This window comes from Geotrypetes seraphini, chromosome 9 (assembly GCF_902459505.1).
Source record: "Geotrypetes seraphini chromosome 9, aGeoSer1.1, whole genome shotgun sequence".
NCBI classification, from domain to species: Eukaryota; Metazoa; Chordata; class Amphibia; order Gymnophiona; family Dermophiidae; genus Geotrypetes; species Geotrypetes seraphini.
In genome coordinates this window covers 180,729,840-180,751,805 of record NC_047092.1, presented here as the reverse complement: position 1 = coordinate 180,751,805, position 21,966 = coordinate 180,729,840, and the positions used below count along the sequence as shown (strand labels likewise).

The 21,966-nt window shown below is 45.4% G+C and overlaps 1 protein-coding gene across 5 annotated transcripts in view; it reads left to right on the top strand.

Annotated features, from left to right (window-relative positions):
- OPA1 (OPA1 mitochondrial dynamin like GTPase) overlaps window positions 1-21,966 on the top strand; it is a 128,059-nt gene that overhangs the window by 38,826 nt on the left and 67,267 nt on the right. For all 5 annotated transcript variants that reach the window (XM_033958403.1, XM_033958400.1, XM_033958401.1 and 2 more), the window contains 7 exons: window positions 626-700; window positions 9,496-9,567; window positions 9,664-9,763; window positions 14,028-14,158; window positions 16,637-16,709; window positions 16,804-16,876; window positions 19,937-20,052. In XM_033958403.1, coding sequence (XP_033814294.1) covers window positions 626-700; window positions 9,496-9,567; window positions 9,664-9,763; window positions 14,028-14,158; window positions 16,637-16,709; window positions 16,804-16,876; window positions 19,937-20,052 — 640 coding nt within the window. The remainder of the gene's footprint in view (window positions 1-625; window positions 701-9,495; window positions 9,568-9,663; window positions 9,764-14,027; window positions 14,159-16,636; window positions 16,710-16,803; window positions 16,877-19,936; window positions 20,053-21,966) is intronic.

Below are 21,966 nucleotides of genomic sequence, written 5' to 3'. Positions count from 1 at the left end.
TTCTCTCCCCCCTTCTACACATAAGTTCATGTAATCCTTTTTCTTCTTCTCTACCCACTATTTTAAGTTCTTGTAAACCGTGTCGAGCTCCATTCTCATGGAGATGACGCGGTATATAAACTTAAGGTTTAGATTAGATTAGATTAGATTGTAATTCAAAGCACTCGTATATCAAAGCGAATTTCCCCATAGGAAATAATGGAAACTCAGACGATTTGTTCCACAACCCAAAAACTTTAATAGAAAATACTGTACTGTAGTACATACTTGTATTGCAAGACCTCGCTTGTTTAGAACAGTCACTACACTCCCGCAGCGTCAGAGAGAGAAGAACCATCAGCTCAGTTGTGACGCGCGTATACAGTTCATACTTGTATTGCAAGACCTCGCAACATCTTCGGCTTAGTTGTGATGACGTGCTGTGCGTATACATACTCATATTGCAAGACATCGCTCGTTTATCAAGTTAAAATTTAATAAAGCATTTTATTTGTCTTGCAAAGCATTCGCACACCATGTTACTCGCAATCCAAGGCTTTGCTGTAATCTGAAGCCTTTTTGTGTGGTCCGTAAGCAATTGCTAAAGCAGTGCACCTAACCTTTAAAAATATTTTTGTTCAAACAGCTGGCAGCATTGCGACATGAAATAGAAATCAGAATGCGGAAGAGTGTGAAAGAAGGGCAAACCGTTAGTGCGGAGGTAAGATCAACTTTGTCAAAAAACTTCTCTCTGTGTACATTGAATCCTTATTCTCCGTGTACTCTTCACTCACTACTTGTGAGCGTAAGACTAACTAATAAAGGATCATCAGTCTTAACTTCTTTGAACTTACAATTGAGAAGAATTTGATTCTAGTAAACATCTTGGTGAAGATTAAAAGTTAACTACAAAAAAAATCACCAAGCAACAAATTATATCAAAAAGCAGGTGGTAATGCTGAAGCATATTAAGATTACAAGTACGTCATCATCACCTCCTGATTTTTGATCCAGTAAACATCTGCCATTTTTTCAGTTGTACACATTTTTTTAAAATTCTTTATTCATTTTAAAACTTATAACAAGTGCACAAGATTACAACATTGAAAACTTTTACACAGCACTTAAAATTCTTTCTATTATCAACATAAATAAATAGAGTTTATTCCCTTCCCACCCACCCTTCCTCAATTATTTCAAACAAACATATCATGTATATATTGTAATCTTAATTATTTGATAAAATTTCCTACCAATCCCCTCCCCCCATGTATAAATATACTATCAATGGAAAATGATGTCTACTCATTACAATCATTTGCCATTGGCCCCCAGATCTTTATAAAGTTATTATAATTTCCTTTTTGCAAAGCAATTACTCTTTCCATCTTATAAATGTGACACAATGAATTCCACCAGAATGAATAACTAAGATTAGTATAATTTTTCCAATTATTGGTAATATGTTGCATGGCGAATCCTGTCATAATCAATAAAAGTTTGTTATTATATGATGAAATTTGACTTTTTGTTCTCATAGACATATCAAATAGAATAGTATCATATGACAATGCTACATGGTTTTCTAATAGACAATTTATTTGAGACCAAATTGATTTCCAAAAGGTCATAATACAGGGACAGTAAAAAATTAAGTGATCCAATGTCCCTGCTTCCAGATTACAGTGCCAACATCTATTAGACTTAGAGCTATCTAACTTCTGTAAACGAACTGGGGTCCAAAAAGCTCTATGTAACAAAAAGAACCAAGTTTGCCTCATAGATGCGGACACTGTACATCTCATTATCCCAGGACAAGCAGGCAGGTATTCTCACTAGTGGGTGATGTCATCCGACAGAGCCCCGATAGGGACGTCTCACAAGCATGTCTTGCTTGAAGAAACTCAGAAGTTTCGAGATGCCCGCACCGCGCATGCGCCAGTGCCTTCCCGGGCGTGTCTCCTCAGTTCTTTTTCTTCCGCGGAGCTGAGAAGTTCACTTCAATTCTGCGCCCATTGAATCTGTTTTTTTGCCTTCTTATTGCCGCGGGTTGGGTTCTTTTGGGCTCTCCCGTGCGTTTATTTTCTTTCTTTGATTTCTTTTTTGAAAAAAAAAAAAAAAATTTTTTTTACTTCCGATACCGGGTCGGCCGCGTGGCTGGGGCCCCGCGCCTTCGACCTTGCGGCGGAACTTTTCCGGCCTATGTCCCGGCCGATCACCGGTTTTTAAAAGTGCAGCAAGAGCCAGCGCGCGATTTCGCTCACGGACCCTCATTGACGCTGCTTACAGTGTCTGGGCCCGGACCACTTTCCGAAATCGTGCCGACCTTGCTCCACTCTGACGGCGCGAATGTTTAAGCGCCGCTGCCTGCTGTGGGAGTCCATGTTCAAGATGGAAGCTTCGTTGGATCCGTCGGCTTCGACATCGACTGGTGCCTCGACTCCTTTGGCGAAGCCCTCTGCCTCCCCGGCCGCTTCGGGCCTTCTGAAACCAGCCTCGTTTACGCCGGTTTTGGCCTCGACCTCGACGCCGGTGCCTTCCTCCGTCTCCTCGGAACAGGTATCGACCCCTATAGTTCCACCGGTGGTGCTTAAAGTGCCGAAGGCTGGCAAGCAAAAGCACGCAGCACCGAAAGAGCGCGGAGACCGTGCGGAAGGGCCCCCTTTTGGTGCGGATCCCTCCATATCGGCTTCGCTGAGGTCCATTCTGGAGGCTGTTTGTGGAACTCATGACCACCATGGGTCCCCGGCTGATTGCCTCGATCCAGGGTGACCTGCCAGTTCCGGCTCCGAGGGGCGGCCCGCCCCCCCTCCTCCACCGCACCGCTCGACCTCGTTGCTTAGCGAGGAGGAGCGGTGGGCGGTGTCCAGTTCGTCGAGGCGGTCCTCGGGTAGTGCCATGCCTCCCTTGGAACCGATTCCCTCGAGAAAGGCCTCCCTTAGTGATATGCCTCCCTTGGAGCCTGTTCCCTCGAGGAAAGCTTCCCTTAGCGACTTACCTCCCTTGGAACCTATTACCCCGCCCCATGACACAGTGTGGCGCCCACCTTCGAGGCCTCCCAGTCCTGGGCATAGCAGGAAGCAGGACGAGTTCTTCTGAACCCCCTATCAAGCCTGGGCGGTTTCTGGGGAGGCGCCGACTCTTCCGCCTCTCTGATCGACGGCCTCGAGTCCTATCTGCTCCTTGGAGGCTTCTGGGGACCAGTATTCTCACAGAAGGGCTCGATCCCCTTCCAGGCATCGAGAGGGGCATCGATCCAGACACTCTTCGAGGCATTCCTCTCGACACTCGACCGTCTCGCCCCAGAAGAAATTGCCTCGGATGGGGTATTCTGCTTCGGCTGGGTCTCCTCCTCCGGGCCTGGAGTTCGAGGACCCCGAGGTGTTTTACTCGCCCTGTTGCTCACAGGCCTCTATGGAGCCCGAAGCCTCGACTTCTTCTAGTCCTTCTCGAAGGCCGGCGCTGGCGGACCAACTGTCCTTTTCCTCGTTTCTCAGACAGATGGATGACATGGACATTACCCTCGATGCTGGGTCTCGATACTCCAAGGAGTACCTCGATACCATGCACTTGCCTCGTCCTCCGGCCGAGTCCTTACGCCTACCTCTGCACAAGCTCCTCGACCAGACCTTCATGAGGTGCTTTGAGTCTCCTTACTCTATTCCTGCGGTTCCTGGAAAATTGGATGCTCGGTACCGCACGGTGCATCATAAGGGCTTCGAGGGGCCTCAGCTTTCTCATCAGTCCCTCCTGGTCGAATCCTCGCTCAAGCGGTCTCATCCTGGCCAGGTGTATGCTTCGGTGCCCCCGGGCCACGAGGGCAGGACCATGGATAAGTTTGGACGACACATCTATCAGAATTCTATGATGGCGTCTCGAGTCCTGAATTATAATTTCCACTTTGCCACCTACTTGGAATTTTTTCTACCTGTGCTTCGGAAATTCACGCCCTACATCGAGTCCCAGGCTCGGTTTGAGTTCGAGGAGGTGGTTGCCTCGCTGTCTCAGCTTCGTCTTCAATTGATGCAATCTGCCTATGATGCTTTCGAGCTCTCGGCCCGAGCGGCAGCCTGCTCTGTGGCGATGCGCCGTTTGGCCTGGTTACGAACCATTGACATGGACCCGAATCTTCAGGACCGGCTTGCAAACGTCCCGTGTGCTGGGGCGGATCTTTTCGACGAATCCATCGAAACAGTCACTAAGAAGCTGTCTGATCATGAAAAGTCCTTCCAGTCCATTCTTAGGCCGAAGCCTAAGCTTCAGTAGTCTCGGCCCTCTCGACCACCATTGATCTATCAGCGGCGTTATCAGCCGAGGCAAGCTCCTCCTGCGAGGCAACCTGCGAAGCGGCAGCCCCCTCAGAAGGCTCAGCAAAAGTCTCAACCGTCTGCTGTCCCTAAGGCTCCTCAGCCTTTTTGACTGTCTCGTAGAGGGCATAACCAGTCTCGTTCCGCCTCCCGTTTTCCCATCGGAGGGCATAACCAGTCTCGTTCCTCTCTCGTTTTCCCATCGGAGGGCGCCTCCAACATTTTTATCATCGCTGGGAGGCCGTAACCACTGGGTCCTTACTAACATCAGGGAAGGATACTCTCTTCATTTCCATCGGGTCCCTCCGGACCACCCGCCAAGAGAGTATCCTTCCAACTTGACACAGACCGCCCTTCTTCTTCAGGAAGCCCAGGCCTTGCTCCGGCTCCGGGCCGTCGAGCCGGTCCCTGTGGACCAACACAACCAGGGGTTTTACTCCCGGTACTTCCTTGTTCCGAAGAAGACGGGCGACCTGCGCCCCATTTTGGACCTCAGGGTCCTCAACAAATTCCTAGTCAAAGAGAAGTTCCGCATGCTGACCCTTTCTTCTCTCTACCCCCTCCTCGAGCAGAACGACTGGTTATGCTCTCTGGATCTCAAGGAGGCCTACACTCACATTCCCATTCATCCGGCCTCTCGCAGGTTCCTCAGATTTCGGGTGGGACATCTGCATCTGCAGTATCGAGTGCTTCCCTTCGGCCTGTCATCGTCTCCCAGAGTCTTCATGAAGTGTCTGGTAGTAGTGGCCGCGGCACTCCGGAACCGGGGTCTGCAGGTTTTCCCCTACCTCGACGACTGGCTCATCAAGGCGCCCTCGGCCTCGGAGGTCATCTCGGCGACCCTGTCCACGGTTCTGTTCCTGCAGAGTTTGGGATTCGAGATCAACTTTCCCAAGTCTCATCTACAACCTTCACAGTCGCTCACCTTCATCGGGGCGGTCCTGGATACCATCCACCTCAGAGCATTCCTTCCTCCTCAGTGCCTGGAAGCTCTTCTTCGTCTCTGCCAGTCTGTGTTTTCTCGCCAATCCATCTCAGCGAGACACATGATGGTCCTCCTGGGCCACATGGCCTCTACAGTTCATGTGACGCCATTTGCCAGACTCCATCTCAGAATTCCTCAGTGGACCCTGGCGTCTCAATGGACTCAGGTGTCGGAGCCGTTGACTCGACACATCATCGTCACTCCTGCTCTTCGGCAGTCTCTACTTTGGTGGATGACCTCTTCGAATCTATCCAGAGGTTTGCTGTTTCACACTCCTCCCCACCAGAAGGTTCTCACAACCGATTCCTCGACCTATGCCTGGGGAGCACATCTGGATGGTCTTCGCACTCAGGGATTCTGGACCAGTGTGGACTGCCTCCATCAAATCAATCTTCTGGAGCTCAGAGCCATCTTCAATGCTCTTCAAGCTTTTCAACATCTGCTCCACGACATGGTGGTCCTCATTCGCACAGACAATCAGGTCGCCATGTATTATGTCAACAAGCAGGGGGGCACGGGCTCGGCCTCCCTCTGCCAGGAAGCTCTCAGAGTCTGGGATTGGGCGGTTCGCCACAACGCCTTCCTCAAAGCTGTCTACATTCAGGGGAAGGACAATGTCTTGGCGGACAACTTAAGTCATCTCCTCCAGCCTCACGAATGGACACTGCATTCCTCGCCCCTTCATCAGATCTTTGCACAGTGGGGGACGCCTCAGATAGACCTCTTTGCGGCTCCCCACAACTTCAAACTGCCTCTCTTTTGCTCCAGGATCTACACTCCTCATCGCCTCGAGGCAGATGCCTTTCTGCTGGATTGGGGGAATTGCTTTCTGTATGTGTTTCCTCCATTTCCTCTCATTCAAAAGACTCTGGTCAAGCTGAAGTCGGACCATGCCACCATGATTCTAATAGCTCCTCGGTGGCCCAGACAACCTTGGTTCTCCCTTCTACTTCAACTCAGCAGCAGGGAGCCATTCCTTCTTCCAGTGTTTCCTTCACTGCTTACTCAGCATCAGGGATCTCTACTTCATCCCAACCTGCAGTCTCTCCACCTGACAGCTTGGTTCCTCTCAACGTAACTCCTCACCAGTTTTCCCAGGCGGTGAGGGATGTCTTGGAGGCTTCCAGGAAGCCTGCTACTCGTCAATGCTACTCCCAAAAATGGACTAGATTTTCTTCATGGTGTAGTTCTAACTCTAAGGAGCCTCAGCGAGCCTCCCTATCCTCTGTATTGGACTATCTTCTACACCTGTCTCAGTCTGGTCTCAAGTCTACATCTATACGAGTCCACCTGAGTGCTATTGCGGCTTTCCATCAGCCTCTACAAGGGAAACCTCTCTCTGCTCATCCTGTGGTTTCCAGATTTATGAAAGGACTTTTTCATGTCAATCCTCCCCTCAAACCGCCTCCAGTGGTTTGGGATCTCAATGTTGTCCTTTCTCAGCTTATGAAACCTCCTTTTGAGCCTCTGAGCAAGGCTCCGCTAAAGTTTCTCACTTGGAAAGTGGTTTTTCTGGTGGCCCTCACATCTGCTCGCAGGGTCAGTGAGCTTCAGGCCTTGGTGGCGGACCCTCCTTTCACAGTTTTCCATCATGACAAGGTGGTCCTCCGCACTCATCCGAAATTCCTCCCTAAGGTGGTCTCTGACTTTCATCTCAACCAATCCATTGTGCTTCCAGTGTTTTTTCCAAAGCCTCATTCTCATCCTGGAGAATCAGCTCTACACACTCTGGACTGTAAATGTACTTTGGCTTTCTACTTGGATCGCACCAAACCACACAGAACTGCTCCTCAACTTTTTGTCTCCTTTGATCCAAACAAGTTGGGACGACCTGTATCGAAGCGCACCATCTCCAACTGGATGGCAGCTTGTATCTCTTTCTGCTATGCCCAGGCTGGATTACCCCTTCCCTATAAGGTCACAGCCCATAAGGTTAGAGCAATGGCAGCCTCTGTAGCCTTCCTCAGATCGACACCGATTGAGGAGATTTGTAAGGCTGCCACTTGGTCCTCGGTTCATACATTCACCTCTCATTATTGTCTGGATACTTTCTCCAGAAGGGATGGACAGTTTGGCCAAACAGTGTTACAAAATTTATTCTCCTAAGTTGCCAACTCTCCCACCATCCCATTGAGGTTAGCTTGGAGGTCACCCACTAGTGAGAATACCTGCAACTATTCTCACGTCCCACCCACCTCCCCTGGGTTGGCTTCTCTGCTAGCTACCTGAACTGAGGAGACACGCCCGGACCATCGGGCGGGAAGGCACTGGCGCATGCGCGGTGCGGGCATCTCGAAACTTCTGAGTTTCTTCAAGCAAGACATGCTTGTGAGACGTCCGTATCGGGGCTCTGTCGGATGACATCACCCACTAGTGAGAATAGCTGCCTGCTGTCCCTGGATAACAACTGTTACGGTAAGTAACATTGCTTTCTCCAAGACCAAATTCATGGCCATTGAGATGCAGAAATTTGATGCTTGATCTCAATGCTCCAAATGTCTCTAAGACCAGTCTTTAGTTTTTTAGTCATATATCCAGATATTAATTTATACCACTGTGCGGCCTGGTGTCCCAGGAAGTCCGCCTGAAAGCATAGGAACTCCAGAGTATACTGATATTAAGATTTTTCCATTCAGGGAACCCCACCTGAATAGCCTGCTTCAGTTGCAACCATTTAAAACTTTGTGATTTATTAAGACCAAAATCTATGTTGCAACTGTGAAAAATCAAGCAGTTTACCATTTGAAATAACATCATTTAGAGTTCGTATACCTGCAATAATCCAATGCTTCCATACAATTTGAAATCCGCCAATTTGAATTTTGGAATTTATCCATAAAGATTGATTTGTTGATTTATTTATTGGAATAGGTGTTAAATTACTAACGTAACGCAATGTTTTCCATGTATCGATCAATATTCTGTTTTCTTTATATTTTCTAGGCATTTTGATACTGAGAACATGAGATAAATTTAAAGGAAACAAGAGACGCCACTCCAAATATAACCAATCCGGGGCATTTTCCATGAGTTCTGGGAGGATCCAATACATACCCTGGCGTAAAATATAGGCTTGATGATATCTATAAAAGTTTGGAAAATTTACCCCACCCTCCTCAATTGGCTTTTGTAGAGATACTAAAGCAATTCTAAGCATTTTACCCAGCCAAACAAATTTTGTAAGAATACCGTTTAACTTTTTATAAAAGGACCCTTGAAAAAAAACTGGTATCATACTCATTTGATAACAAACCACAGGCAATATCATCATTTTAATAGTTTGGACTCTCAAGTTGTACACATTAAATATATCGGAGATCTCTGCTATTTTCAAGCAGGGACTTTAAAGACTTTCCTATTTTCTGACTAAGATGATCTGTAATTCTGTTCCTAAAATGTATTTGATAAAGCTTTGTATTGGTGTAAACCATTTTTGTAATCTCTTTTGAATCTTACCCCCTCTTTTCCAGAAGTGCGCTAAGCTTTATAGTGCACGCTAAACGCTAACGTGTGCATGTTATCCTATGGACGCTTTAGCGGTTAGCGCACACGTTGATTCAGCGTGTGCTAAATCCACGCTAAAACGCTTAGCGTGCCTTTGTAAAAGAGAGCCTTAGTGGACTAGAAGAACAATAGAATAGGATCTAGTTTGTTAGAAACCCTTAAGAAAAAAGAAGAGATCCCTGGTCAACTTCCATTACTCGTATCCCGTCTCCATCCCTCTTCCTTCAAATTGGCTCACCCTCCAGGTTTTAATCCCCCCTCCCCCGCCATACTTTCTCTGGAGGCCTGTTTGCAGTGCCACCTTAGAAACAGCCATTTTGCTTTCTTCCATCACCACTTGGCTCACAGTGAGTTTGACCTGCCTGATGCTCCCTCAGCCATGTGAGAATAGAGGGGAATTTGGGGCACCCCATGCTCAAATCCACCGTGAGCTGCATGGCACAGATATTAAACAGAATAACTGTTATGGTGGTATGGTAGCAGCAAATTGAGGAAGAGGTTGGGGGGAGTTTGTGTACTGGGGAAGGAGTCAGGGGACTGACATTGGACCCCCCAGGCCATGCAGTGAAAAACATTAGAATATCCTATGTAGGGCAAAAATTGAATTAGTGCATAAGTACCAGTGATCTTTCTGTAGTTCTAAACATATTTTGGATAGAGAGGATCCTCTTAGAAAAGTTACAGAAATGATTGCATCTGGACTTTGGGTTTCTCTTCTAGACTATTTCTCTAAGCGTGAAGGGGCCTGGAATTCAGAGAATGGTGTTAGTTGATTTACCTGGTGTCATTAGTGTAAGTATTCCCTTTTGAAAACTTTTCAAATGCACTGAAATAGCATTTCATGGATTGCTTAAACATCTTATGCTTTGCTTTTGTTTTTTTTTGAAGACTGTGACATCAGGCATGGCTTCTGACACCAAGGAAACCATCTTCAGTATCAGCAGGGCTTACATGCAGAACCCCAATGCTATAATCCTTTGCATTCAAGGTAATTACTGCAGGGATGGGCTTTAAATGTGTTGCAGTGATGAGAGAGGTACTGGGATATTTGGAGGCAGGGTGATGGGTATTAGAAAGTGTTTTCCTAGGGAGGTGTGTTAGGAAAAGTAGGAGATAGTGGATATTGTGCATCATGGGCCGTTTGGCTTTTATCTGCCATCATGTTTCTATGTAAGGAAATGGAATATTGATTTTTCAGAGATCCAGGCAGGGCGGAGGGAGGTTTGTGTGAAAAGAATGAGGTCTTGCGTGTGTACAGCCCCTTTGGTTTTGAAAAATGCCTCAGGACAGGTGGTGCAGCAGGGTTTATCTTTATCAATCTGCAAAGAACTAGTATTTTAGCCCGTTACATTAACGGGTGCTAGAATATGTGTCTGTCTGTCTGTCTTTATTTCTGTCTCTCTCTCCCTCCCGCTGTCTTTCTTTCTGTCTGTCTCTGTCCCTGGCCCCCTTTGTCTGTCTGTCTTTCTGTGTATCTCCCTGCCCCTCCACCTCACCTTAGGTGCTTGCCGAATCCGAGTTTAATTCTTCTCCCAGCCAGTACGCTTTCAATAAGTTGCGCGTGCGCAGCTGCTTGAATTGTTGAATCTCCTCTGACGCAACCGGAAACAGGAAGTTGGGTCAGAGGAGAAGAATCAACAGCTCAAGCAGCCGTGCGCGTGGCTTATCGAAAGCGTGTGGCTGGGAGAAGAATTAAAGTCAGACTTGGCAGGCACTTAAGGTGAGGTGGAGGGAGGGAGATGGCAGGACTCAGCAATCGGGCGGGAGGGTGCTTCTGGACCACGTGATCCGTGATCGTGCATGTTTCCTCACATTAGGAAGGAGGGAGTGGACAGTAGTCGTGGGGATGGGGCGGGGACAGTGGTTGCGGTGACGGCGACGGGGCGGGGACAGTGATCGCGGGGACAGGGGCGGTGACAGGGATGGTGGTCGCAGGGACGGGGCGATGACAGGGTTGGTGGTCTCAGGGACGGGGCGGTGACGGGGACAAATTTTTTCCCCGTGTCATTCTCTACTCCCTTTCCTAGAGGTGTTCATAAAGTGGGGGTGAGGCTGAACTGGGGAAGGCAATAGTTAATGTAATTTTGAAGAGTTTGTTGTTGAGAGGGGTTCATAGACAACGGCGCGAAAGACAAAAGCGCGCGCCGACAATTGAGCGCAGCGTGCGCTGCCGCGCTGCTCTAAATTACAGTTTTTAGGGGCTCCGACGGGGGGTTTTGTTGGGGAACCCCCCCCAGTTTATTTAATAGACATCGCGCTGGTGTTAGGGGGGGTTTGGGGGGTTGTAACCCTCCACATTTTACTGTAAACTGAACTTTTTCCCTAAAAACAGGGAAAAAGTGAAGTTTTCAGTAAAATGTGGGGGGTTACAACCCCCCACCCCCCCCACAACGTGGCGCGATGTCTATTAAGTAAAGTTCCCCCCCCACGCCCCCCCATCAGAGCACTAAAAACAGTAATTTAGAGTGGCGCGGCAGCGCGCGCTGCGCTCATTTGTCTGGGCGCGCCTTTGTCCCGGCGCGCTTTTGACCTGACACCGTTGAGAGGACTGTATGCAAAAAAAAAAGCTGGTATATTTTCCAGATAATTTTTTTTCTGGGCAATTTTTCAAAGAGAAAATACATTTACCATACTTTTTCTTTGGCAAATTAGTACAAAGCTTACAGATAGAAATATCTGCAGATTTTGCACCAAAATGTAGTTTTGAAAATCTCTTTGGGTGCCAAGGTACATTTGTTTTATTTCTATATAAGGTTTGATAAACACTTTAATGGCATGTGTGCACACAGCTATTTATTTCTACAAATATTTATTTCATGCAGATATAATCTTTTAAGAATTTATGCAGTGTATTTGGCTCATGTTAGACAAGCAGAGATGCCTTTATTTAAAACAATCGGTATTAATATTGCAACATTTTTTTGTCAGGTCTCGGTGGTAGAGATAATAGAGTCCTTTAGTCCAGTGGCCTCAGAATAAATCCAGACAATCAGCTTTCAGACTATCCATGATGAATATACATGAGAGAAATTTACATGCACTGTCTCCATTGCCTGAGAATGTATAGCATGCATATATATTATGAATATCCTGAAAACTAACTAAAGAATTGAGCTCAAAAACAGAGCATGACCAGATGGATTGTGCACCTCTAATTTCCGGATTTATTTCCGTTTCCCACGTTCTGTAAGGTTTTTTAATTTGCCGAAGTTCACATTTACTGCCACTTTATATGCAATCCTTGTTTGCAGTGTGAGAAATAGCCTAATAGTTAGCTCGGCGGGCCAAGAGTCAGAGAAGCCAGCTGCTATTTGTGACCTTGGCCAGTCACTTATACCCTCCAATGCCTCAAATACAAAAGATTTATATAATACATAAACTGCTTTGATTTTAACCACAAAAAGGTGTTTAATCAAATCCCCTCCCCTTTCCTTTAAAACTTCAGAGGAAACCCATAAATATTACAGAATAGCATTTTTAGATTTTTTTAAAATTCAAATTTGTGTGTATTGCATATTCATATAAATCAATCATTTAAAAAATGTAGTGCTAAGTAGATTTAAAATTCTCCGCTATAGATAGTATAAATATCCCTATCCAGTTTGATCTTGTCATTAATTACTTGTGGGCTGGTTAATAGGTATTCTCCTGCTTCTTTACCTGTTCCATCTGGTTATATGTTCTGTAATGAGAAAGTATCTTTCATAGAAAGTGATAGATTCATGTTTGGTGTAAGTGTAGTTAAGGCTACAGTTCACTTGAGGTTGATCTTTTACAACAGGGGTGCCCAACACGTCGATCGCGATCGACCAGTAGCTCAGGAAGGCAACTCGAGTCGATCGCGGAGCCCATCCCGGGCTCCGTGATAGACTCGTGTTGCCGTCCTGATCTACGGGCCGATCAGCCTTCCTCTCCAGTGTTCTCCCTAGGGCCTTTTAGCTGGGCGGTCCGCCTAGCTGTCATCTGCCGCTGCTGAACATTAAAAAAAAACACAAAAAACCGGCTTGGAGATTTCAGCCCGTAGCGAACTTATGCTCCGGGCTCTAACGTGTGCGTGCCGGCTTCTCTTCTCTTCCCTCCGAAACCGGAAGTTATGTCCAGGGGGGGGGGGAGAAGGGAAGCCGGCACACACATGTTGAGAGCCCTGAAGCAAGCGTTCGCTACGGGCTAATGCGGGAGACAGGTTAGTGAAGCATTTGTTCTTCTTCCTTCCGGGTCCTGCCTACTTTCTGTTTCCGCGAAGGCAGGACCCGGCAGCATTTCCCCCAATAGGTTGATCACGATCTTGGGCTGATCAGCCTTCCTCTTCCCGACGGCTGAATTGACGTTGGGGAGAGGAATGCTGGTTGGCCGAAGCAGGGAGAGCTTGGGGCCTGTTATTGGTGGTGTTTGGGTCCTGGTCCCCGATAGTAATGGCAGTGGCAGTGGCTTGGGGGAGGGCAGGGAGAAAGAAAGAAAAAGGGCAGGCAGGGATACAGAAGGAAAGAAGAGAAACAGAAAAAAATGAAAGGGAGGCAGAGAGAAAGAAAGGGAAGAGGAAGGAAAAGTTGGGGGAAGGAATGAGGTCTGGAGGAGAGGAAGCATACAGGCTAAAAGAAGGGAAGAAAGATTGTATGCACAGTCAGAAGAAGAAAGTGCAACCAGAGACTCATGAAATCACCAGACAAGGTAGGGAAAATGATTTTATTTTAAATTTAGTGATCAAAATGTGTCTGAATTTATATCTGCTGTCTATATTTTACACTAAGGTCCCCTTTTACTAAACCGCAATAGAGGTTTTTAGCGCAGGGAGCCTATGAGTGTCGAGAGCAGTGCTGGGCATTCAGCGCAGCTCCCTGCGCTAAAAACTGCTATCGTGGTTTAGTAAAAAGGGAGGGGGTATATTTGTCTATTTTTGTATGGTTGTTACTGAGGTGATAGTGCTTAGAGTCATCTGCTTTGACCTCTTTGAAAAACCCTGGAATAGGAATGATGATTAACATTTTCTATGCATACAGTGTGTTTTGTGTTTTTTTTTTTATTTTATTGTTGGTAGATCATTTTGACTTGGTCATTTAAAAAGTAGCTCGCAAGCCCAAAAAGTGTGGGCACCCCTATTTTACAAGCTGTGATCTAAGGTGTCCAAACTGGGCAAATCCTGACACACACTCCCTTCTCGCTATCTATATACGGTTTTGAACAGAGCAGAAGCTTGAGGTGGAAAGTAGCATTCAGATGGAGGGCAGCGTGTTACAGTACTTTCATTCTTTCAGATGGATCAGTAGATGCCGAACGCAGCATTGTCACGGACCTTGTGAGCCATATGGATCCCCATGGCAAAAGGACCATCTTTGTTTTGACCAAAGTTGACCTCGCTGAGAAAAATGTGGCCAGTCCAAGCAGGGTAAGAGCTGTTCATCCTTCAGCAGTTTGGGATGGAGTCCAAGATCAGATTCATACTTTGAAGTGCACATGATGAGAGGGGAGAGTGTGGCGCAGTGGTGAAGGCTCCAGCCTCAGCCCCCTGAGGTTGTGGGTTCAAATCCACGCTGCTCCTTGTGACCCTGGGCAAGTCACTTAATCCCTCCTTTTCCCCAAGTACATTAGATAGATTTTGAGCCTGCTGGGACAGACAGGGAAAAATGCTTGAGTACCTGAATAAATTCATGTAAACCATTCTGAGCTCCCCTGGGAGAACGGCATAGAAAATTGAATAAATAGGATGAAAGGTTTCTGGTAACCAGAGCTGATCCTGTGATGTCACAATGCCTCATCCCACCAATAAGAGCCAACCTCATCAGTGATGTCACAATGGCTCGATTGTCCTTTACTTGGGTCTCTTCTAATACATTTTGATTTCTAGAGTGGCGCAGTGGTTAAAGCTCCAGCCTCAGCACCCAGAGGTTGTGGGTTCAAACCCACGCTGCTCCTTGTGACCCTGGGCAAGTCACTGAAACCCCCCATTAGCCCAGGTGCATTAGAGTCCGCTGGTACAGACAGGGAAAAAAATGCTTGAGTACCTGAATAAATTCATGTAAACCGTTCTGAGCTCCCTGAGGAGAACAGTATAGAAAATGGAATAAATAAATAGTTTGGTGTCTTTGCTTAGCACTATTAACAGGGTTGGGGGGGTTATGTTGCCATTTACGTTGGTAAGTGTATTCTATAAATCTATGCACACAATCTGTATGTAAATTTAATTGACCCATTATGGACTAAGAACATAAGAATTTCCATACTGGGACAGACCAAAGGTCCATCAAGCCCAGCATCCTGTTTCCAACAATGGCCAACCCAGGTCCCAAGGACCAAAATAGATTTTATGCAGCTTATCCTAGGATTTCTCTTTTAGGAAATGATCCAAACCTTTTTTAAACCCTACCAAGCTAACTAATTTCACCACATTTTCTGGCAACAAATTCCAGAGCTTGTTTATACATTGTATGAAGAAATATTTTCTCCAATTTGTTTTAAATCTACTACTTAATAGCTTCGTCGCCTGCATCTTAATATTAGTATTTTCAGAAAGAGTGAACAAGTGATTGACATCTACCCTTTCCAATCCACTCAGTATTTTAGACTATCATATCACCCCTGAGCCATCTTTTCTCCACGCTGAAGAGCCCCAGCCGCTTTAGCCTTTCCTCATAGGGAAGTCATCACAAACTTTTAATCATTTTCGTCACCCTTCTCTGTACCTTTTCTAATTCCGCTATATAGGTGAATCGAATCAAATCTAATGCTTGGTTTTGTATACCGAGACTTCAATCTAAGAGAGCTCGACTTGGTTTCCAATAGTTAAATTAAGCTGAAAGAAACATATTGAATGGATCTCAAAAAAGGATTAATTACCAAAGTGTTTAGTGAACAGAATAGTTTTCAAAGCTTTACGAAAACAAGAAAGGGAACCAGAATCAGGAAAAGTGGAAGATCAATCCAAAGTTGTGTGAACTTGAAGGACAGAGAGAGTCCAAAAATCTTGGTTCTTTTGATACCTTTACTAGATGGGCAGGAAAGCTTAAGTTGTTGATTACTTCTTGCAAAAGAGAATCTATAAAGATTCTAAGATAAAAGAACTAAGGGAGTAAAAATACCAAGAATTTTAAAAACAACACAGGCACACTTGAACTGGACTCTAAAATACATGGAGCCAGTGAAGGTTGAGGAACAATGGTGTCAAACAGAGATCACTCCCTTAACTATAAATGTACTTATAGAAAACTTCAGAAGTAAACATGGAAAGCATTTGAAATTAGAATGAATAAAACTTTAGAAATGATAGATGCTGTCTTTCTCATCCGTTATCAGATATAGAGCCTTTCGATTATACCGTTACTGTGCCATTTCGTGTTTCTTCTGAGCTGTTATAGCGTATGCAGACAACTTAAGACCTGGACAACTCTGTAAACCCAGAGTGAGCTGATGAAGAGAGGATAACTCTGGAAAGCTTGTCACAGATATATTAACTTAGTCCAGTAAAAGGGTCTCCAGCAACTTGTCTGCTGACATTATTTGAACAGCTTCTTGGTTTCCCGATGCTGTTAAGTGCCTGCGGGCTTTGCAGCTGCTCTTTGTGGACACAGAATAGCATGTGTGCACTCTTCGTGCCTCGATCTAATCATGCCCATGGGACCGCCTTTCGTTATCCTGGCTAAAAAATGGATGCTGTGGAATGTGCATGGGCTTTTAGTTAAGCAAGGGAAGACCATTTTCAGTCCAGCAGCTGTAGCTGGATAAATAGAAATTTACAAGGCTGAATGGTTTTCATGATTCTCTTCGTTGCTGTAGTACAGGTGTTTAGCGTATGCAAACAGAGGGCAGGTCTTAGAACTTGCATAGAAACATAGATTAAAAACAATTTTTTTTTGCATTCATCTTGTAGATCCAACAAATAATTGAAGGCAAGCTGTTTCCAATGAAGGCTTTGGGTTATTTTGCCGTTGTGACAGGAAAAGGTAATATGAGTCTGAAGGCCTCAGTATTTGTGTGCGCGCCTCTTTTCTCCACGCTGTAACCTTTCTTCTTCTTTTTTTTTTTTTTTTTTTTTAGGGAACAGCAGTGAGAGCATTGATTCTATTAAGGACTACGAAGAGGATTTTTTCCAAGGCTCAAAGCTTCTAAAGTATGTCCCTGTGTTAAATCTCCATGAGCAGTCATTTCCATCAGTGTCACATACGACAAACGCAGAAAGAGTGATGCAGAGGGATCCCCGCGTTGTATGTGCAGATTGTTGAGATCTGTGTGACACGTTTATTTACACCCACCCTTTTTATTCTAGAGAGAAGTGCCTGGAAAATCATATTATCCGATTGTGGTTGAAAACTCCTCCCCACTTGGTTTTCTAGATCGCAGTGAGAGGTTGTTGGAATACAGGCTTGAGAAATCCCAGAAAGCCCTCTTTGTATCCCAGGTCACTTGGTTGCTTTTGTTGACCAGTTACATGGGAGGTAGTTCTGTAACTGGACACCTCCATTTAGACAGCCTAATAGCACAGGTGGTGAGCACTGAAGTGTCTTCATAAAATGCTAGTGTAAACCCAGCATCGGCACACCAAAATGTAGGCACGAAGGTTCATGATAGCTCTAAGGGTCACTTAAATGTGGGCAACTTACAGTAGTCTGAACATGTCGGTATCACCTATGGAAGGTATGGCTCACTGGTTGATCTGCTCCCAGAGGTTGTCAGATCCAATCCCAGTGCTGCTCCTTGTGACCCTGGGCAAGTCACTTAATCCTCCAGTGCCCACCGCTTTGAATGTCAACTTTGAATGCCCAAAGCAACAAAAAAGCAGTATATAGGTCCCCATTCCCTTTCATCAAGCCCAGTATCCCTTAGCCAACCCAGGTCCCAAGTACGTGGCAGAAAGCCAAAGAGTAGCAACATTCCAGAGCTGAGATTGTGATGTCATAATGCCTCATTCCACCAATGCCTAAGAGTCAACCTCATCAATGATGTCACAATGGCTTGACTGTCCTATACTCAGCTCACATAAGAACTGCCAATACTGGGACAGACTGAAGGTATGGCTCACTGGTAGAGGTGCTGCCTCTGCACACAGAGGTTGTGAGATAAAATCTCAGAGCTGTTCCTTGTGACCCTGGGCAAGTCACTTAATCTTCCAGTGCCCACCGCTTTGAATGCCAAAGCCACAAAAAGGTGATATGCAGGTCCCCATTCCCTTCCCCTATGCCTCTGCCCATGCTCTTCCAATATGAAAACCCTCTCACTATTGCACACTATACCAATAGGGTGCATAATTATAGAATAGTGCTCAGATGCTGCTGTCACTTCTCGCACGTAAGTCTACACTTACCCATGTGAATGACAGTCACACATAACTTAAATTACGGCACTCTTGAGACACCAGAAATGTAAGCTAGGGTTTTACAGGTGTCCATAGCAGCACCAAACATCAACCCCGCCCATAAGCACGCCGTTTTTGATATTCAGTGCTGGTAAGCGTCTGCATAGACGCCTTTTTTTGTAGGTTCCTCGCAGCACCTAATTTTTTTTCTGAGTTTTTAATTGGTTTTTAATGGTGCGGTCAATTAATGTAATTGAAACACTTTGGTGCGTTCCGAATGGCATCATTTTGAGAATTTGGGCAACATGTTTCAGAATGAAGAGGATTTTTAAGATGCAGTATTAATGAAGTTGTTAGGTCATGTTACACTTCTCCCTCCGTATTCGTGGTTTCAGCATTCATGGTTTTGATTATTCACGGTTTTTAGCTTGCTGGCTCCTCCCCCCCCCCAAATTACATCAGCTTGCATAGAGAAATCGCTGATTCCAAGCGTTTACAGAGAAAATCGCCAATTCCCAGCACTTTGTTCATCATGTTTTGCCTCTCCTTCAGGAACAGGCCATATTCACGATGGTTTTTAATAGAAAACAGCAACTAACATATAAAAAAGCTATTCGCGGTTTTTCAGTATTTGCGCTTCTGCTAATCCCCTATCCCAGCGAATACGGAGGGAGAAGTGTATATGCGATGTTTTATTCTGGCATTTACAGTTAGTGTTTGCAGATTGAGAAGCTTTTAAAAAGGATCATAGTCTGCCAAGAATCAAATTTAGGGCTCCTTTTACTAAGGTGCGCTAGTGTTTTTAGTGCACGCAGGAAATTACCACGCACTACACTGCGCGCTATGCTTCTAGAACTAACGCCAGCTCAATGCTGCGTTAAGGTCTAGCGCACGCGGCAATGTAGTGCGCGCTATTCCACGCGTTATAGCCCTAGCACACCTTAGTAAAAGGAGTCCTTAGTGATTAGTAGGAAAAGTACAGTACAGTGATACCTTGGTTTACGAGCATAATCCGTTCCAGGAGCATGCTCGTAATCCAAAACACTCGTTTATCAAAGCAAAGTTCCCCATATGTCCTTAATGCAAATTCAGAAGATTTGTTCCACAACCAAAGTTTGCAATGGTGGCCCACGGGTGAGTACCTGCCTGCAGGTGTTGCAGCGCTTTCAAAGTGGTGGCTTCCTTCCCTCGGGGTCCCAGTGCGGCTGCCCTCCTGCTTTGGCCGATGCCTCTGCTGTCCGTAATCGACTCCCGATCCAAACTGGCCGCCATCCTGTGCGAGCATGCGCACGACCTCACCTCTCCTCTCCTAAGTCAGCCGCTGCCCCGACAACACACTGACTTAGGAGAGGTGAAGTCATGCGCATGCTCGCACAGAATGGCGGCCGGCTTGGATCGGGAGGCGCTGATGGACGGGTTACTCGCAAACTGGGGTTCCACTGTACATCTTTTCAGAAAGTTTAACACAATACAGCCATAAACTAGATGGCAAAGTTAGCCAGACATATTTTGTAAGTTTGTGAGCTGTAAAGGACTGATATTCATAGCTATAAAGAGGTAGATCAATGAGAACAGCTTCGTCATCCTACTGCAGTGATCTCTGTTTATTAGAAGGAACATTGAAAAGAGAGAGAGAGAGACTGTTATTTGAAAGACAGCATTATTTGCAAAAAAAAAAACCCCAAAAACCAACTGTCGCAGAATCACAACAAATAAATAGAAGATGAGACTATTTCCTATTGCAATGCTGAAAGATCAGTGGTCAAGTACTAGAACGGGGGATACTGGCTCTGGCAGTATTTGGACCGACCAACTATTATTCTAAGGAAATGTATTTGCAAGTGGATGCTGACGTGTTTTGCTGTGATTTATTCACAGAACAGGAATGCTGAAGGCACACCAGGTAACTACAAAGAACCTAAGCCTTGCTGTGTCGGACTGCTTTTGGAAAATGGTACGAGAGTCTGTGGAACAGCAAGCGGATGCCTTTAAAGGTAAGCTTCTCTAGGCAATTAAACCAAATGTATATTCTGTCGATGCTTTGTATGCTAATATAAAACTAAAAGGCTGGGTAACAAGTTTTAAATGAAACAAATTAAAATCAAGAAAGACATGGCGGTACTTGAGAGAGTCCAGAGAAGAGTAACTAAGCTAATAAAAGGTATGGGTGACCTCTCATATACTGACAGACTGAAAAAGCTGGGGCTTTTCTCCCTGGAAAAGCGACGACTCAGGGGAGACATGATAGAAACCTTCAAGATCATGAAGGGCATAGAAAAAGTGGACAGGGACAGATTTTTCAAACTAAGGGGAACCACAAGTTCAAGGGGCACTCGGAGAAATTGAAAGGGGAAAGGTTTAGAACAAATGCCAGGAAGTTCTTTTTCACCCAGAGGGTGGTGGATACATGGAACGCGCTGCCGGAGGATGTGATAGGCAGAAGTACGCTACAGGGCTTCAAAGAAGGTCTGGACAGGTACCTGGAGGACAAAGGGATTGAGGGGTACAGATAGGAGTAGAGGTAAGGTTATAGGGACAGGATTAGAGGTAAATTACAAAATTAGTCAGAGACCACTGTTCAGGCAGTGGGTCTGATGGGCCGCCACGGGAGCGGACCGCTGGGCAGGATGGACCTCTTGTCTGCCCCAGAGGAAGGTGAAATGGATAAATTAAACTAAACTAAACCTTAAGTTTATATACCGCATCATCTCCACGGAAGTAGAGCTCGGCACGGTTTACAAGAACTTAAAAATGAGAAAGGGTAGGAAAAGGTTTACATAAGTTTATAAATCGAGTGGAAAAGTAAGGGAAAAGAAATTACATGTTAGAGAAGAGCCAGGTTTTTAGTTGCTTGCGGAACAAATGGAGGGAGCTCAGGTTCCGCAGTGGGATAGTAAGGTCATTCCAGAGACCTGTGATTTTCCCAGTTTACTTGCGTGGAGAATACCATGTAGGGAGGGGAAGGATAGTTTTAATTTATGGGCGGTCCTGGTGGAGTCAGGGCACGAGGAGTTGAAAGAAAGTGGGATTAGGGAAAGAAGGATGCCGTGAATAATCTTAAAAGCCAGGCAAGAGCATTTGAATTGGACTCTGGAAATCACTGAGAGCCAATGAAGATTGGCCAAGAGTGGGGAGACGTGGTCAGATTTACATTTTGCAAAAATCAGCTTGGCTGCCGTGTTCTGAATAAGCTGGAGTCTTTGGAGGCTTTTTTTTGTTAAGCATAGGTAAATGGCATTACAATAGTCAATTTTGGAGAGGATGATGGATTGGACAAGGACGGCGAAATGTTTTTGGCGGAAGAAGGGTCTTGCTTTCCTTAGCATGTGGAGGCTGAAAAAGCATGAATAGCTTGAATCTATCACAGTTTCTTGAATCATCAAAGGACATGATAAGCAAATGGGCAACACTCCTGGTGGCTTTCAAAACAGGCTATTTTGAAGGTATATTTTGTGAAAAAGCAAGATCTGTTTTATGGCCAACGGGGTAATCATTTTTTCCTGATGTTTCTAGACAGACTCAGTTCAAGAGGAGGCAGTTTCTACTCCTTAAGCCAAAAGTCTTAGTAATGGTGTGACCGTCTTCCTTAAAATTTCCTTACACGTGCCTTATCTCGTATGCAAGTGATAAATATGTGTTCTTAGACCCGGCCCAGTTGGAAGATTTTGTTAAAGATAAACCTTTGTTGCAAGTTTAAAGTTTTCTATTTTTTTTCTCAGTGTAGCAGGATGTTTAGTGACATAGTAAATAAAGTAAGCCACAGACTATGCCTGTCAATGATGGTAATAGACAAATAGATTTTAATTTCCTAGATTGGGGACTGGCGACCAGTATAATGTTGGCTAGATCATTGATGATGTTGTTTTTCCTTTTATTTGCATTGTGTATTTGTTTATATTCATGAATGT